The following is a 15,958-nucleotide window of genomic DNA, read 5'->3' as shown; positions in this document are numbered from 1 at the left end:
TCCCTGACTCACAGGCTGGAAGTGGAAACGTAAAAGAGAAATTAAAAAATAACTCCGCTGGTAGGAAAAGAGACACAGATGTAGGGAATGGATGTCTGGACATGGGGCGGGGCTGGGATGAAGGGAGACTGGGATTGACCTCTGCGCGCTGCTATGCGTAAGATAGCTAGCTAGTGGGAACCTGCTATATAGCACAAGGAGTGCCGCCTGGGGCTCTGTGGTGACCTAGAGGAGCGAGACGGGGTGGAGAGGAGGTCCAAGAGGGAGGGGTTATATGTGTACATACAGCTGACGCACTTCATTTAACAACAGAGATAAACACAACATCGTAAAGCAACTATATCGCAATTAAAAACAAACAAACAAACTCCTCTTTAAAAAGCTTCAGGAAAATAAAAGGTTAAGATGCTGATTAGGTTAGTACACAAACTAAATAAGATTTGGAAACCTTGGTGTAGTCTTTATTATATGAATACAGAAAAATTTCAGCACTGTTGTCTGCAGAAGTAGGCAGAATCTGGGTCTCCTCAAATGTGAGCATGGATGCTTACTTTGCCTTGATATTAGAAGATGACAGGGAGTTATAAATCCAAGAAAAATATTGCTTAATTAAAAATTTGTCCACTCTACATTTAATCTCCAACTGTTTTTCATAGGTAAAATAAGGATAAGATTTTTATCTACCTTCACTGTGAGAAATGGATCAATTGCCCACTTAAGGCTTAGAAAGCCTATAACATGCTTGAACAAAAATAAAATAAAACATAATCTTTGAGGCTAAACGAAATGACTATTTTAAATTAGAGTCCTGATAATAACTTCACAAAATCTTATCCCCAAATTTAATGCAATCCCACTGAACTACTTAACTTATAAAGTTTTACATTTGCAATCTTAGAGTAATAAAAACTATTTCCCCACTAAGAAAAATCAATCAAAAATTGGTTATCTCAAGATAAAATATAGATGTCTTACACATTATTTCATTAGTGGCCCTAGAACACAAAAGTAATACAAAAGTTATTGATCATTCTCAAAACTCAAATTATTTTCATCAGAACTTAATCACTGTTTATAAAAAAACATATAACAGAGACCCTCAAAAGCTTTCATCAGTCAAAGATCAATAACAGTATGAAAGTAGAAGCTAGGTATTGGAGCAATTTCACCCAAAGAATAATGCAAAATGGTTTTATAATGACTGCATTTTCTAACACCTCTATGCACTCATGAATGATCATTACATACCTAAGTTATAGAGTTGAAAAGTGACATTTTTTAATATTCCATTTTTTCAGAGAGCAAACTAACAACACACTTTAGAGTAAAAAATGTATTAGCAAATGCAGTTCTTAAATGTGTAAAACCCTGAATAGTCATTGGAAGGATGATGCTGAAGCTGGAGCTCCCATACTTTGGCCACCTGATGAGAAGAGTCAACTTATTAGAAAAGACGCTGATGCTGGGAAAGGTTGACAGCAGGAGGAGAAGGGAACAGCAGAAGATGAGATGGTTGAATGACATCACCAACTCAGTGGGCATGAATTTGAGCAAACTCTGGGAGACAGTGGACAGGGGTGCCTGAGGGTGTCCTGAGTCCACGGAGTCGCAGAGTTAGACAGGACTTAGCGACTGAACAGCAGCAATGCATAAAACAAGCAGTGCGTGTATACCTTAGTTGCTTCACTTGCAAATAGGTTCAAATATTTTCTCCATGTGACTTTGCGATTACACTATGAGAAATATTCAGTCATTTGCATGATAACATGAGTTAAATTACTGATAGGTCAAAGGACTTTTTATAATAGAGGTCTATAGGAAACATTTCTCCTCCATAAGTAAACTCAAAGGAGGATAACTCATAACCTGCTATGAAACTAAAGAGAATCACAATTGATTTATGTAAATTTTTATTTTCACAAACAAAAGCACTGAGTTCAAGACAATTTTCAATGCTAAGTGGTATCTTGCTATATTTTAATTAGATTCACATGAAAATATTAAAATGAATTTTATGCAATCTATTTTAATTAAAATAAATTTTCCCAATTCTTCCTTGGAGAAAGTGGGCCACTGTCATGCAATTATGCACAATTATAACTCATAAAGGTCAAATGGCAAGTATAAGATTAGGAGAACAGGGAGAAATACTGGAGGCAATTTTAATCAAGGTTTACATGCTTAAAGACTCTGAAATCTGACAGGGACTCTGGAAATTACCTGCAACGGCCCCTTGTGTGGTAATGAGCATCCTAGATCCTAAGAGAAGAGATAGAATCCAGCCAGGATCATGAAACTGTATGCCTGTCTGGGGCATTAGACACCAGACAGCCAAAACCCAGAGAGAAAAAGGAGCCTCGTGGAACATGTCTATGGTCCTGGGATGTTCATGAGGCCGAGAGATAGGTATGGAGTCCTGAGACAGGTATGGAGCCATCATACATGGCAAAAACATGGATGAACCTAGAGATGATCAAACTAAGCAAAGTCAGTCAGAAAGAGAAAGACAAATGCCATATGATACCACTTATACGTAGAATCTAAAATACAACACAAATGAACATTTATTGATGAAACGGAAACAGACTCACAGAGAACAGACACTGCAGTTCCCAAGGGGGCGGGGAGGGGAGGGATTGGACAGGTTGGGAATTTGTGGGTAGCAGATGTCAACTCGGAGAAGGCAATGGCACCCCATTCTAGTACTCTTGCCTGGAAAATCCATGGACAGAGGAGCCTGGCAGGCTGCTGTCCATGAGGTCGCCAAGAGTCGGACATGACTGAGCAACTTCACTTTCACTTTTTACTTTCATGCATTGGAGAAGGAAATGGCAACCCACTCCAGTGTTCTTGCCTGGAGAATCCCAGGGATGGGGGAGCCTGGTGGGCTGCCGTCTATGGGGTTGCACAGAGTCAGACATGACTGAAGCGACTTAGCAGCAGCAGCAGATGTCAACTATCACATATAAAATGGATAAACAGCAAGGTACTGTAGAGCACAGGGAATTATATTCAACAGCCTGTAATAAACCATAATGGAAAAGAATATGAAGAGGAATGTATGTATATACGCATAACTGAAACACTCTGTGGTATAGCCAAAATTAACACAATCTTGTAAATCAACTACACTTCAAATAAAATTTAAAAAAAAATACTAAGTGCTGTCAGCTAAGACACTGAAGATAGGCCTCCAAATTAGTCATAACATTAAAGTTGCAAGTCCAAGTAAGCATGAGTCCAGCATGGCTCACTCCAGCGGGGGTTTTTCCCTATGCATCCTGTGAAACTGCTCTAATTCCTATAACTGGCTCAGGCTCTCTAAACAGCCAGCCTGCTGGGTAAACTTTAATCAATAAACAAACAAAAGCAGAATGTGGCACTATCCCCTTAAGTGGACATTAAACATTTAAAACTCATTTGGAAGATGGTTATGAGACTCAGTAAGCATGCTGAGAAACATGTTGTCTTGAAGGGTCACTATTTTCCCCCTCTTTAGTGGAACAGATATTTAAGCAATCAACAAGGACGTAAGTGTGAAGCGTCTGTCGTGTGTCAGGGTGTTTTAGCAGCCACTGCATGATCGGGGTAAATATTCTAGACCATGCAGTCAAGGGAGCAACCGTGCAGACACAGCAAGCTGTTAGGGCTTCTTAAGCAATGAACTCCACAAGAGAAGAGGAGCCTGGAGTGGCAAATATTTTACCAAGATCCTGCCAGCATCTTCTGCTCAGCTAGGAAAATCGAATCAAGACGTTGATGAAACGTGCTTAGCTGTAATGAAATGTTCCTGTAGACTCTTCTTGAGTAGAATCTCGTGCAAAATGACCCCAATGTATAAAACTAAATGGTGAAATTTGAAATATACCCCAAATATCAAGATCTTAAGTATCAAGGTGACCCAGTCCTGCCTTTATTGCTCTCTCATCCATGCTTTGTTATACTCTCTCAGACTGTTTGTAGAGAGCACAGAGAAGTGTTTAGGGGACATAGCTGTGGCCACCTGCTCAGCTATAAAAGGAGCCATTTCAAGGACCGACTGGGCTCTGAACAGTCATGGGGAATCTTCTGTGTCTGTTCTTGATCAACAGTCTTATCCTGTCTTAAGAATGGCACTTCCTTCCTAAAGCCCCATCCTCCTGGCCCAAGGCCTGCCTGCTCCTCCTTAGGGAAGATGGAGTCCTAGGCAACCCCCTCCTGCTGACTGCCCTGCATCCTGGGTCCCCCGGTCTCCCTCCCCTGGGCTCCCTGGGGGTTGGGTCTGCTTCCTGGGAGCTAATCCCTCACCTGTGCCCCGTATCCTGTCCCCTCCTACAGCCCTGGGGGCTCTGCCTAGTCAATTCCCTCCCCCTGTCTTTTCTCTCTTCCCCATCACCATTTAAAGAGGATTAAGTAATGCTCTCTTAAAAGCTATTCCCTATCCTCATGTCCCTGCCTACTTGAAACAATAATTCTCTATTTTTATATCTATTCCTTCAACTCACACACATCCCTCTGTTCATTACCATGTAGTTTCATCCCCATCACTGCTCTGAAGCTGCACTGATAAATGTCGTTTGCTAAAGGCTGAATATGTCCTGTAGGTGACACCACACATGACACCACCCTTATGGCAGAAAGCGAAGAGGAACTAAAGAGCCTCCTGATGAAAGTGAAAGAGGAGAGTGAAAAAGCTGGCTTAAAACTCAAGATTCAGAAAACTAAGAGCATAGCATCCGGTCCCATCACTTCATGGCAAATAGATGGGGAAACAATGGAAACAGTGACTGACTTTACTTTTTTTTTTTTTTTTTTGCTCCAAAATCACTGCAGATGGTGACTGCAACTATGAAATTAAAAGATGCTTGCTCCTTGGAAGAAAAGCTATGACCAACTTAGACAGCATATTAAAAAGCAGAGATATTATTTTGCCAACAAATGTCTGTCTAGTCAAAGCTATGATTATTCCAGTAGTCATATATGGATGTGAGAGTTGGACTATAAAGAAAGCTGAGCACCGAAGAACTGATGCTTTTGAACTGTGGTGTTGGAGAAGACTCTTGAGAGTCCCTTGGACTGCAAGGAGATCCAACCAGTCAATCCTCAAGGAAATCAGTCCTGAATATTCATAGGAAGGACTGATGCCGATGCTGATGCTGAAGCTGAAATTCCAATACTTTGGCCACCTGACGTGAAGAACTGACTCACTTGTAAAGACCCTGATGGGGGAAAGATTGAAGGCAGGAGGAGAAGGGGATGGCAGAGGATGAGGTGGTTGGATGGCATCACCGACTTGATGGATATGAGTTTGAGCAAGCTCTGGGAGTTGGTGATGGACAGGAAAGCCTCGTGTGCTGTAGTCCATGGGGTCAGAAAGAGTTGGACGTGCCTGAACAACTGAATTGAACTGAATATGTCCACCCAAAAGATATGCTGAAGTCGTAACCTCATGAACCTGTGATGATTATGATTTTATTTGGACATACAATCTTGATGTAATTAATTCAGATTTAGTCATGCTGGGTTAGGGTGGGCCCTAAATTCAACAGGGCTCCTATTTTTATAAAAAGAAGAGAAGACAAAAACATCTACACAGAGAAAATGCCATGTGACTACAGACTCAGAGACTGCAGTGATGAGTCCACAAGCCAAAGAACACAGGAGATTGCTGACAAGCACCAGAAGCTAGGATGTGGAAAAGAAGAAGTCTTCCCTGGAGCCTTCAAAGAGAGCACAGCTCTGCTGACATCTTGTTTTTGGACTTCCAGCCTCCAGAACTATAAGAGACCACGCTGTTGTTGTTTTAAATCATCTAGTTTATAGTATCTGGTTACAGCAACACTGGGAAATGAATACACCATTGCTGACAGTTTCTAGGAGGGTAGCCATCTGTTCCAGTTTTCTGAAAATACAGTAGAGTTTTCAGTGCAGGTGCTAAGTCATTTCAGTCGTGTTCAACTCTTTATGATGCTATGGACCACAGCCCACCAGGCTCCTGTGTCCATGGGATTCTCCAGTCAAGAGTGGGTGGCCATGCCCTCCCCCAGCGGACCTTCCCGATGTCTCTAGGAGCTTTCAGCGCTCACCCCAAAAGAGCCTGGGGGAAATCAGGGTGAGTCTGTCACCCTACCTTCTGGCCCAGATACTCTGATGGCCACTTCCCTCTTGAAAAACCTCTCCTTCCCTGGTACCCATGACTCCAGCTCTCAGCTCGTTAATTCCATCTGATGGCAGTTAGGAACTCAGATTTCTCAACCTCGTCTCACCATTTTAGACTTCCCTTCTTTACTCCATCTGGAATCAACAGCCAAGAACTTGGGGCTCGCACTCCTGGTCCCTCCTTGAAAACATCAACAACCTCTTCTGTAGATTTCCAGAATCCACCCAGTTCTTCATATTCTGCTACCCATCCCACAGCTCAGGCCCTCCTGCCCTCTTCATGGCTCCCTTTGGTCACAGCAGCAGCCCCAGGGTAGGCTCTTTCCACTGCCCGTTCTCCACCTTCCATGCTGAGCCTTTGCAGACAGAGGGGGCCTTCCAGAGATGCCTTCTGAGGCCCTACATTATTAAATCTTCCCTCTAAGTCTCATCTTCCTCCACCTCCTCTCCATGATCTAAACAGATTTCATGGCTCACTGGTCTTGTCACTTGCCAAAACCTACTGGGCTCCCTGCGTGAGACTCGTAAACACATTCTCACAGTCATCTGGGACTCAGCTCTGGTCCTGCAGCATCCTAGAAAGCGTCCTCAGCCACTCCTCTGCTCAAGCACTCCTCTGCAGCCCAGGCTGCTGGTTCAGACAGCTTTTCCCTGGACTCCCACGCACATGGCAAAGACATCTCTGTGAGGACCCTTAATAGAACATTACACAACGGCCCTTTCGGTCTGTATTCCTTAAGACATTCTAAACCCTTAACAGGAACTGTGTTTTTTACCTCTGTCTCCTTGATATTTAGCACAGACTCCGGTACATAATAGGCACCTGAATATCCACTCCAAATGTTTTTTAATTGATTGATTAATTGGAGGATAATTGCTTTACAGTATGATGGTTTTTGCCATACAATAATGCGAATGAGTCATAATTATATATACGTATGTATGTGTAAATGCATATATCTACATGTGTATATGTAGATATCTACATATACACACACATATCCCACCCTTTTGAGCTTGCTTCACCCCTCCCATCCCACCCCTCTAGGTCATCACAAGACACCAGGCTGGGCTCCCTGTTATAATGCAGCTTACCACTACTTACCTATTTCACACATGAGTATACAGGGCTTCCCAGGTGGCACTAGTGGTAAAGAACCTGCCTCCCAATGCAGGAGATGGCAGGCAGGTTCAATCCCTGGGTCAGGAAGGTGCCCTGGAAGAGGGCATAGCAATCTGCTCTTGGTATCCCATGGACATAAGGGCCTGAGGTGGGGGCAGCACACAGAGTCTGACACGACTGAAGCAATTTAGCATGCGTGAAGAGTATATATGTCAATGTTGTTTCCTCAATTCTTCCTACCCTCTCTCCCCGACTGTGTCCACACGTCCTTTTAAAAATGTAGTTTGAAAGTATGCTGACTGCCACTGATGCACTATGCACGCACGTGTACTCAGTAGCTCAGTCACATCTGACTTATTGTGACCCTGTGGACTGTAGTCTCTGCTATGCTTCTCTGTCCGTGGAATTTTCCAGGCAGAATACTGGAGTGGATTGCCATTTCCTCCTCCAGGGGATCTTCCCGACCCAGGGACTGAAGCCATGTCTCTTGCGTTGGTAAGCAGGTTCTTTACCACTGAGCCACCTGGGAAGACTTTGATGAACTCTGGGGTTGTCCCAAAAGCCAAAGCCTAACAGTGTGCTCCGCTGGAAAGGTTGGTAGGAAACAAACACTCATACCAAGAGCAAGGAGAATGTAAGATGGCACAACCCTCATGAAAGGGAATCAGGCAAGACCTAGCAAAACCACAGGTGCATTCACCCTTTGACCCAGCAATCCCAATTCCAGGCATCTCTACCAATAGCACACTTGCAAAAAATACCAAAAGACTATTCCAGGAGGTACTGTGCATTGTAACACTATACATGATCACGTCCCCCAGTAAGGAGTTGTTGAATAGACTGGAGCTCATTCCATAGATGAGAGCCATGTGACTATGAGAAGTGACATAAATCCATGTTACTGAGGCATGGACTCCAGGGCATATCCTGATGTGAAAAAATGCTCGATAGAGAGAATTTTTTGTATACATGCTACTTTTTAAGAAAAGAGGGTATGAATATATTTGTACATGTATATGTGTGTGTGTGGAATTTTATTTATATTAAAAAAGAAACAAAAATCATAAACTCTAAGTAAAAGGTGAGCTAAAAGGAGAAAGGAGGAACAAGGTAAGGAAAACAGAGTGAAGTCAGTTTCTCCAAACACCCTCTTTAATTGGGCTTTAAAATATTACAGAATTATGTCAATTTTGAAAAATCTCAAAAACCAAAAGTGAAATTAACTATGTTTCGAGTTGATGGCCCAACCATACAAACTGAAATTCCTTCAATTTCAAAGCAGTAATTTTGCTTCGATTATCTAGTGCAATTCACACCCTGATGACTATAAAAGAAAAATCACACGAAAGGGTTTTCTGTAGTCAACAAGGACTAGAGTTGCACACAGCCATTATTCTGAAACAACTGAGTGTGTATTGCAGGAAAAGACAGAGGAATAATTACATTGACCTGCAGAGACAGGAGTCTGTGCACAGCAGAGAAAGACAGAGACATAGGATGGAAGAGGTCCAGAAGAGATCCCTAGAGTCCTCGAGATGAACTAGAAGCACCCAGAACCAAAGTGTGCTGTGGAGAACGCTTTCCTTAGCTCTGCACACTGACAAGACCTCTCTTTGGCCACTCCTATGCTCCAATCACATAAAAATGACTGCTTCTCAGGTCAATGGAAGGAAATGGATAAGAGGAGTGAAAGGCACCTTGTTATCCCAGAGAATAATGAAGCCATCAAAGGCCACTCGAGTTGTCTCAGAAAAACTCAGGAGGCAACCTCAAGAGCGTCCCCGCCCCTAAGCTTGAAATGTGATCATTGCACCATCTACAAGAATAAACGCTGCAATTAATTGAAATATATCAAATATTGAAATCCATATATTAAAAATAACTCTAAAAAAAGCAAACAGAACATTTTATTTGTCCCCTTTGGATAATGTTAGAGAACCAACTAATTGGACTGTATAAAAAATGGCACAGGAAAGAAAAATAAGCATCCACTCTGCCTTTCCTATGTCAGATGCACCCTTAGGAAATTCAAATAGTTAAGGAGTGAAAGTTACTTTATGTACAAGTAACTTAGCCATTAAGTGAAGGAAGAGTAGGAAAAGGTAAGACTCCTAGTTTTGCACCCATGAATGAGTCAGCAGATTTAGATGAATGAATGAATGAATGATCATCAGTGACTGATTATTTCATAGCCCAGTGAAGGACAGGGCACCATCCTTGACACAGTAGAGACAAAAAGCTGCATACCTGAATCCGAGTGGCCTCTCATTATCACTCCTAGTTTATAGAAACACTGGGGACAGAAGAACATCTCAATGACACCAATGGGAAGCACTGTGGAAACTCTCCAGGACAGTGAACTTAGGTTTCTTTAAAAATGAACTTGCAAGTGGAGCAACAAAAACAACACAACACAGCGAGAGACGAGGAGACTCAAGAGATACACCAACCAGCCGCAGTGTATGAACAGCATTCCATTCCTGCCTCAACACAACCGTTAACAAAGCAGGGAGCGAGCACTCCTGAGGCCATCAGGGGTCTCACAGCACTCCCGTGACGCTTGCTAGTTTTATGGCATTGGTTTATGTTTGGGCTTTTGATTGTTCTGGTGTGATAACGGTAATATGAATTCCTCATCTTTGATATTCAAGAACTGAACTGTCATGACAAAATTATATGATTTCTTGAATTTGTTTCAAAATAATTTGGTGAATGTGGGTGGAGCATGGGTGGGGATTTAAAAGAAAAAAGACGGGCCATGAATGAATAAATCCAAGGGTTGAGTGTTCCTTAGACTTTAGAACAGATTCTAATTTTGTATGTATTTCAAAATTTTTGTGATACAAAAGTTACAAAATAGTAAAAAATAGAAAACTAGTGGATGAATTATTAAAATACAATGTCTGATCATACTTGGCTTCATGATATAAGTGTGATTTCCTTGAAGACAGACACAAAGACTAGTTTACTTTTCATCTTGAATGCCTATCAGTGTGGAGGGGTAAAGAACTCTAAAAACTTTTGATGAATTAAATAATAAAAGAACATGTACACATAGTAATCAGTTGACCCTGCAGATCTGTGGAGATATTTGAGACAGCAAAAGAATTCTGTCTGCCATGCAATGCCAGGTAAAGACAAAGGCATACGCTGTGTGAAAGGACTCGGGCTTTGTTGAGAAATGCTGGAGTGAAGAATTTTTTGTTTTGCTTGGTATGTTGTTATTTCTATGGGCCACATTTTTCTCCCCTGGTTCACATGCCTAGGGGGCTGACAGCACCTGTCAAGTAAACGTGGCCTCAACGATGGGATTTTCTATCTGTGATAATTCTGAGCTTGAATTCTTCTCAGTTTCAAAATACAAAATATTCGCGATGGGGGATTTCGTATTTTTGCTCTGATTTTAAACTAAAGTCACAGAATAACAGAGTGATAACTGCTGCTATCCTAAGCATGAGACTTGCACTTCAACGGTGCCTTTGCAATGCAAGCGTGCCTGACTCTCACCTTTATAGGAAATGACTGGGTGCTCTGCTCTCTGGCACAGAGATGCATCTGTCTCTAGCTGGGCGAGTCTCCACCACCCCAGGCTTGAGAACAGCCACGCGATGACGCAGGGTCCCTTCATGATGGGCAGGAGACCGTCAGCTCCGGGCACTTGTCTAACCAGAAGCTCGTGGTCCCGTCATGTGTGGAAAGTGCCTAAAACACACAGAAGAGAACAAGTTCATGAACATGGGCTCAGGTTTTCAGTAGTTGGCCTTTTGGTAAAGCCTCAGCACTCTAGTTAAAAAAAGAGAGAGACTTGGAGTACTTAGAAAAACATCCCTTTTTCTGGAAGATATTTCAGAAATGTATATATATATATATATATATATATATATATATATATATACACACAGGCTTCCCGGGTGGTGCTAGTGGTAAAGAACCCACCTGTCAAAGCAGGAGACATAAGAGACACGGCTTCCATCCCTGGGTTGGGAAGATCCCCTGGAGAAGGAAATAGCAACCCACTCCAGTATTCTTGCCTGGAGCATCCCATGGACGGAGGTGCCTGGTGGGCTACAGTCCATGGAGTCACAGAGTTGGACACAACTGAAGCGACTTAGCATTTATATATATACATATATATATATATATATATATATATATATATATCTGAATCCAGACCTCTGTTCCTCCCAATGACTTTATGAGATAACCCATCCATTATAAAAGGGAAAATATTCACGCTTAAGCTCTGTCGAGTTGTCATCGTCACCCCTGAACAATGCACTTTAAGACTTTTGATCATCATTTGGTTTTTCCCTTGGAACACCATTCTTACCTCCCTGTGCATACACAGACCTGTATGTGGAAGCCCTCTGAATTCCTCCCCTTCCCTTTTCAAAATATAAAAGCCCCTATTAAATAGGGCCATGAGCATTGCCCTTTCCTAATAACCTGATTAACATCATGCCCCCAGCTCTTAAAACTCATCCACAGTGAGTGAGTTTATCCTTTGAAACTTACTGGTGACCTGGCTGCAAACTTTCTGGCTAGCGCTCAAGTGTGAATCAAATAAAACCTAAGCGGAGCACCTACTGGGTGAAATGAAATTACTGCGCTGGGAGCTGAGAGACTTTAAAGAGCATGCATAATTTAAAAGATTAATAAGCTTTAAAATAAGATAGGCTTATAAAAATAACGATAATCCAAGCTGTTGGAAAACCATAAAAAGAAGCTGGGGTGCTGTGAGAGTTAGGGGAGAGAGCACGCTGCTATTTAGGGGAATCAAGGATGGGCCCAAGGAGGACTTCATATTTGAGTTTAATTGTAGAGGATAAAGAGGATTTCAACAGACAGAGATTTCCGGAAGTAATCCAGAAGAGGATGAAAAGACGCACTGGATGGGGTAAGAGGAAGGATCAGGCTATACGTGCTGGGAACAGTTTACTGTACTCGATCTGGACCCCAGAGGATGTAGAGGGGAGAAGGGAGAAGCAGCTTAGAGAGCAGGTTGGGTTAAGATTTGGAAGGTGAATGATACTAAGTTCTGATGTCTCTATTTTCATAACAATAACCTACCACAGTATATTAACATTAGAAGTAATGTTAACAAGATCATTCTCTCCAGAGTGCACACAGGAAATTGGATAAAAAAGAGCATAAAAGTGGAGAAGTTAAATTGAAGCTATGGCAATTGTCCAGAAGAGGAATAAGTGGATCTGTGATTTCAGGGGGCTTCAGTGTCAACAGAAATTAAGGCAAACCCAGTAAACACGCCATGTAATGGGTAAGGGGAAGTCCAGAAAATTAAAGATGTCATAGATTCTTCAACCTGCCTCCCACTGAAAGCTGGATCTGCGTCCCTTCCCTGCAACCCTGAATCTGGGTTGGCTCTCTGACTGCTCTGCTTGGCGGAATATAATAGAAGTGATGACACCCCAGCTTCCAAGCTCTCACCCTTAAAGACTGGCAGTTTCCACTTCCTGTCTCTTTGATCACATCCTCTGGGGCACTGAGACACGGGGTCAGAAGTTTAATGCCCCTGAAACCGCCAAGCCAGAGAGACCACATACAGGTCCTCCTAGCATCATCTCCCACATAGTCCGGGTTCCCGGTCAGCCCCACCAAGATGCCTGACACGTGAATGAAACCCACTGAGTGACTCCAGTAAGTATCCCAAGGGCACAGGCATCAGTTAGTGGAGCCTGGCTCAACTTCCTCATAAATGACCATTGTTCCAATCTGTTAAATGTGGAGGAACAGAAAGCAAAAAGCACAGACAGACTCAAAGGATGTAAGTCCCTTTGAGGACAGTGAGGCCGTTTTTTTTTTCCAAATATGAAAAACAACAGAAGACGTTTTAGAGGAGGATATGATCATTTGGTTTGGTGCGTGTTGGGTTTAAGATGCTAAGAGAACATTCAAGGAAATGCAGCAGACTGTGGAAAATCCATGGCGGATGCTCAGAAAAGAAAAAAAAAAAAAAAAAGAATCAGAGACAGCATATAATATTTAGAATGGTTAAAATCATGGGTGTGGTTCAGACTCATGAAACATGAGACGGGGAAAAATTGGCTAAAGAGAAGTATTTATTTAGAAGTTGTTAAAGAAAAGTAACCACACAAAAATAACAGAAGAAACACAGAGCATCTCACAAATATAGCACCACGGGGGCCAAATTAAGCTGCTGGGAGGACAGATATAACACACTTTAAAAGAGACCTCATCAGCTGTACCCTGATGAGGCAGAGTGAAGGCCGCTGGCTGTATTTAGTCAAAGAACAGTCAGTGGTCAATTTTGGAGTCAGTTTCAGAAAAACAGGAGACAGAATCCATGACGCAAGGAGCCAAGAAGGAAACGGATGAAGCAAAAGAGGGACAGGATATGTGTGGTACCTTGAATGTTAGGTGACCCCAGAAAATTCGATGAAGTCAGATAAGCACTAAGAGATCAAAGTTCTGAAAATTTTAGGATACAGAAAAAAATGATCATTAAGTATGTCTCCTTTTCTGAGGAGTGGGGAGTGGAGAAGAGAATGCAGATTTTAGAGGGAGAGGTAGTATAAGACCCAGAAAAACAGGTGACAAAGGACTAAGGTTCCAGAAGAGGAGGTGCTTGTGAAAAAGAAGAAAAGGGTTTCATCTTTCAAAACAGGGTGTGTTCATGAATATATGGTAAGGGACTGTACAGTCCATGGGATTCTCCAGGCCAGAATACTGGAGTGAAGCCATTACCTTCTCCAGCGGATCTTCCCAACCCAGCGATTGAACCCAGATCTCCTGCACTGCAAGCGAATTCTTTACCAGCTGAGCCACAGGGGAAGCCGAAGAATACTGGAGTGGGTAGCCTGTCCCTTCTCCAGGGGATCTTCCAAACCCAGGGATCGAACCCAGGTCTCCCACATTGCAGGCAGATTCTTTACCAGTTAAGCCATCAGGGGAGCAAAGAGAGGGTGGTTATGAAAGGAAGAAAGGGGCTTCATCTTTAAAAAGGGGGTGTGTTCATAAATATACAGTAAGATACCAAGATAGTGATGAGACAGAGATGATATCTCAATATATGAGATATAAAGATGGAGAAAGCATGAAGTGGAGGGTACGTCGTCTTTCACAGTCTCCACCTTCTGATTCCTGTTGACTCAATGTTCCCGGGGTTAGAAATGTGCAAATTAGACAGAGAAACAGATGAAGGGGCTGCAAATCATGAAGAGGCAAGAGAATGGTGTCCATGGGAGGGAGAGTCTGTGAGCAAGAAAGGTGGAGGAAGGAATGCAGAGAAAAACTGGGGTCCAGAGGCACCTCCATCCAGTGGGCCATGGCCCCTGCCCAGAGACAGCACATTGTCATGGACAATGGAGTCCCAGTCACTGAGGAGTGGGGCGCAGAGATGAGAATGTAGATTCAAGAAGGAGAGGTAGAATAAGACCCAGAAAAACAGAGGTGCCAAAGGATTATGGTTCCAGTAGAGAGGGTGGTTCCAAGAAGGCGATGGCACCCCACTCCAGTGCTCTTGCCTGGAAAATCCCATGGACGGAGGAGCCTGGTGGGCTGCAGTCCATGGAGTCGCGAAGAGTCGGACATGACTGAGCGACTTCACTTTCACTTTTCACTTTCATGCATTGGAGAAGGAAATGGCAACCCACTCCGGTGTTCTTGCCTGGAGAATCCCAGGGACGGGGGATCCTGGTGGGCTGCCGTCTATGGGGTCGCACAGAGTCAGACTCAACTGAAGCGACTTAGCAGCAGCAGCAGCAGAAAAGGTGGTTATGAAAAGAATCAAAGGGATTATAAAATTAAAAGCATGGTTATAGTGGATTATAAAATTAAAAGTATGATTAATTTCACCCTTGGAAGTGGGGTCACAGTCTGCAAAACTGGAGACTCCTCTAGAATGCCAGCTTAGAGGTGAATACAGGGACCCACAGGGAATCCTGGGGTCCCTGTGACCTGAGGCTTATGACGTTTCACCAAATGACGTATCTTAATAGGAGTTTGGGATTAACACAAAGACACTATTATATATAAAACAGATAATCAAAAAGGACCTGCTTACTGTACAGCACAGCAAACTCTACTCGATATTCTGTAATAACTTACATGGGAAAAGAATCTGAAAAAGAATGAATGTATGTATATCTAGAAATAAATTACTGTGTTATGCACATGAAACTAACACAACATTATAAATCCATCCTTTGCTGTTGTTTGTTTAGTCACTAGGTTGTGTCAGACTCTTTTGCAACCCCACGGACTAGCCCTCCAGGCTCCTCTGTCCAAGGAATTCTCCAGGCAAGAATACTGGAGTGGGTTGCCATTTCCTTCTTCAGAGCATCTTTCCAACCAGGGATCGAACCCACGTCACCTGCATTGGCAGGCAGATTCTTTACCCAACTCTACTCCAATATAAAATAAGAAATTAAATTTTTAAAAAGAATAACACCTGTCAGAGGTGTTCGGATGTAATTCTGTTCTGTTCAGAGCAAGGAGATGCAGAGCACCCTTACCAACCCTCTCGGGAAAGGTTGCAGCTAGATTATCACTGCCCCACATCAAAAAAAAATGGTGATGATTAAAAAAATATATAGGAAAGCTAATGAAAGTAACACTGTAGCTCAACAAGCGCTAGCTGGCTTTGTGACAGGCAGGACAGCAAGCACTGACATCCACGCCCAGCACCCACCAGGCGCCCAGAGCTGTATCTCAGAC

The 15,958-nt window shown here is 42.8% G+C and overlaps 1 protein-coding gene across 3 annotated transcripts in view; it reads right to left on the bottom strand.

Annotated features, from left to right (window-relative positions):
* The window catches only part of SEMA5A (semaphorin 5A), a 568,430-nt gene that overhangs the window by 355,472 nt on the left and 197,000 nt on the right, over positions 1–15,958 (bottom strand). For all 3 annotated transcript variants that reach the window (XR_009491999.1, XM_010816848.4, XM_002696441.7), the window contains one exon: positions 10,769–10,963. Coding sequence is in view for 2 of the 3 variants with exons in the window: in XM_010816848.4 (XP_010815150.2) it covers positions 10,769–10,889 (121 nt within the window). In the remaining variant the exon portion in view is untranslated. The remainder of the gene's footprint in view (positions 1–10,768; positions 10,964–15,958) is intronic.

This window comes from Bos taurus, chromosome 20 (assembly GCF_002263795.3).
Source record: "Bos taurus isolate L1 Dominette 01449 registration number 42190680 breed Hereford chromosome 20, ARS-UCD2.0, whole genome shotgun sequence".
Taxonomy (NCBI): Eukaryota; Metazoa; Chordata; class Mammalia; order Artiodactyla; family Bovidae; genus Bos; species Bos taurus.
The sequence above is the reverse complement of the archived record's forward strand: the minus strand, read 5'-3'. Positions and strand labels throughout refer to the sequence as shown.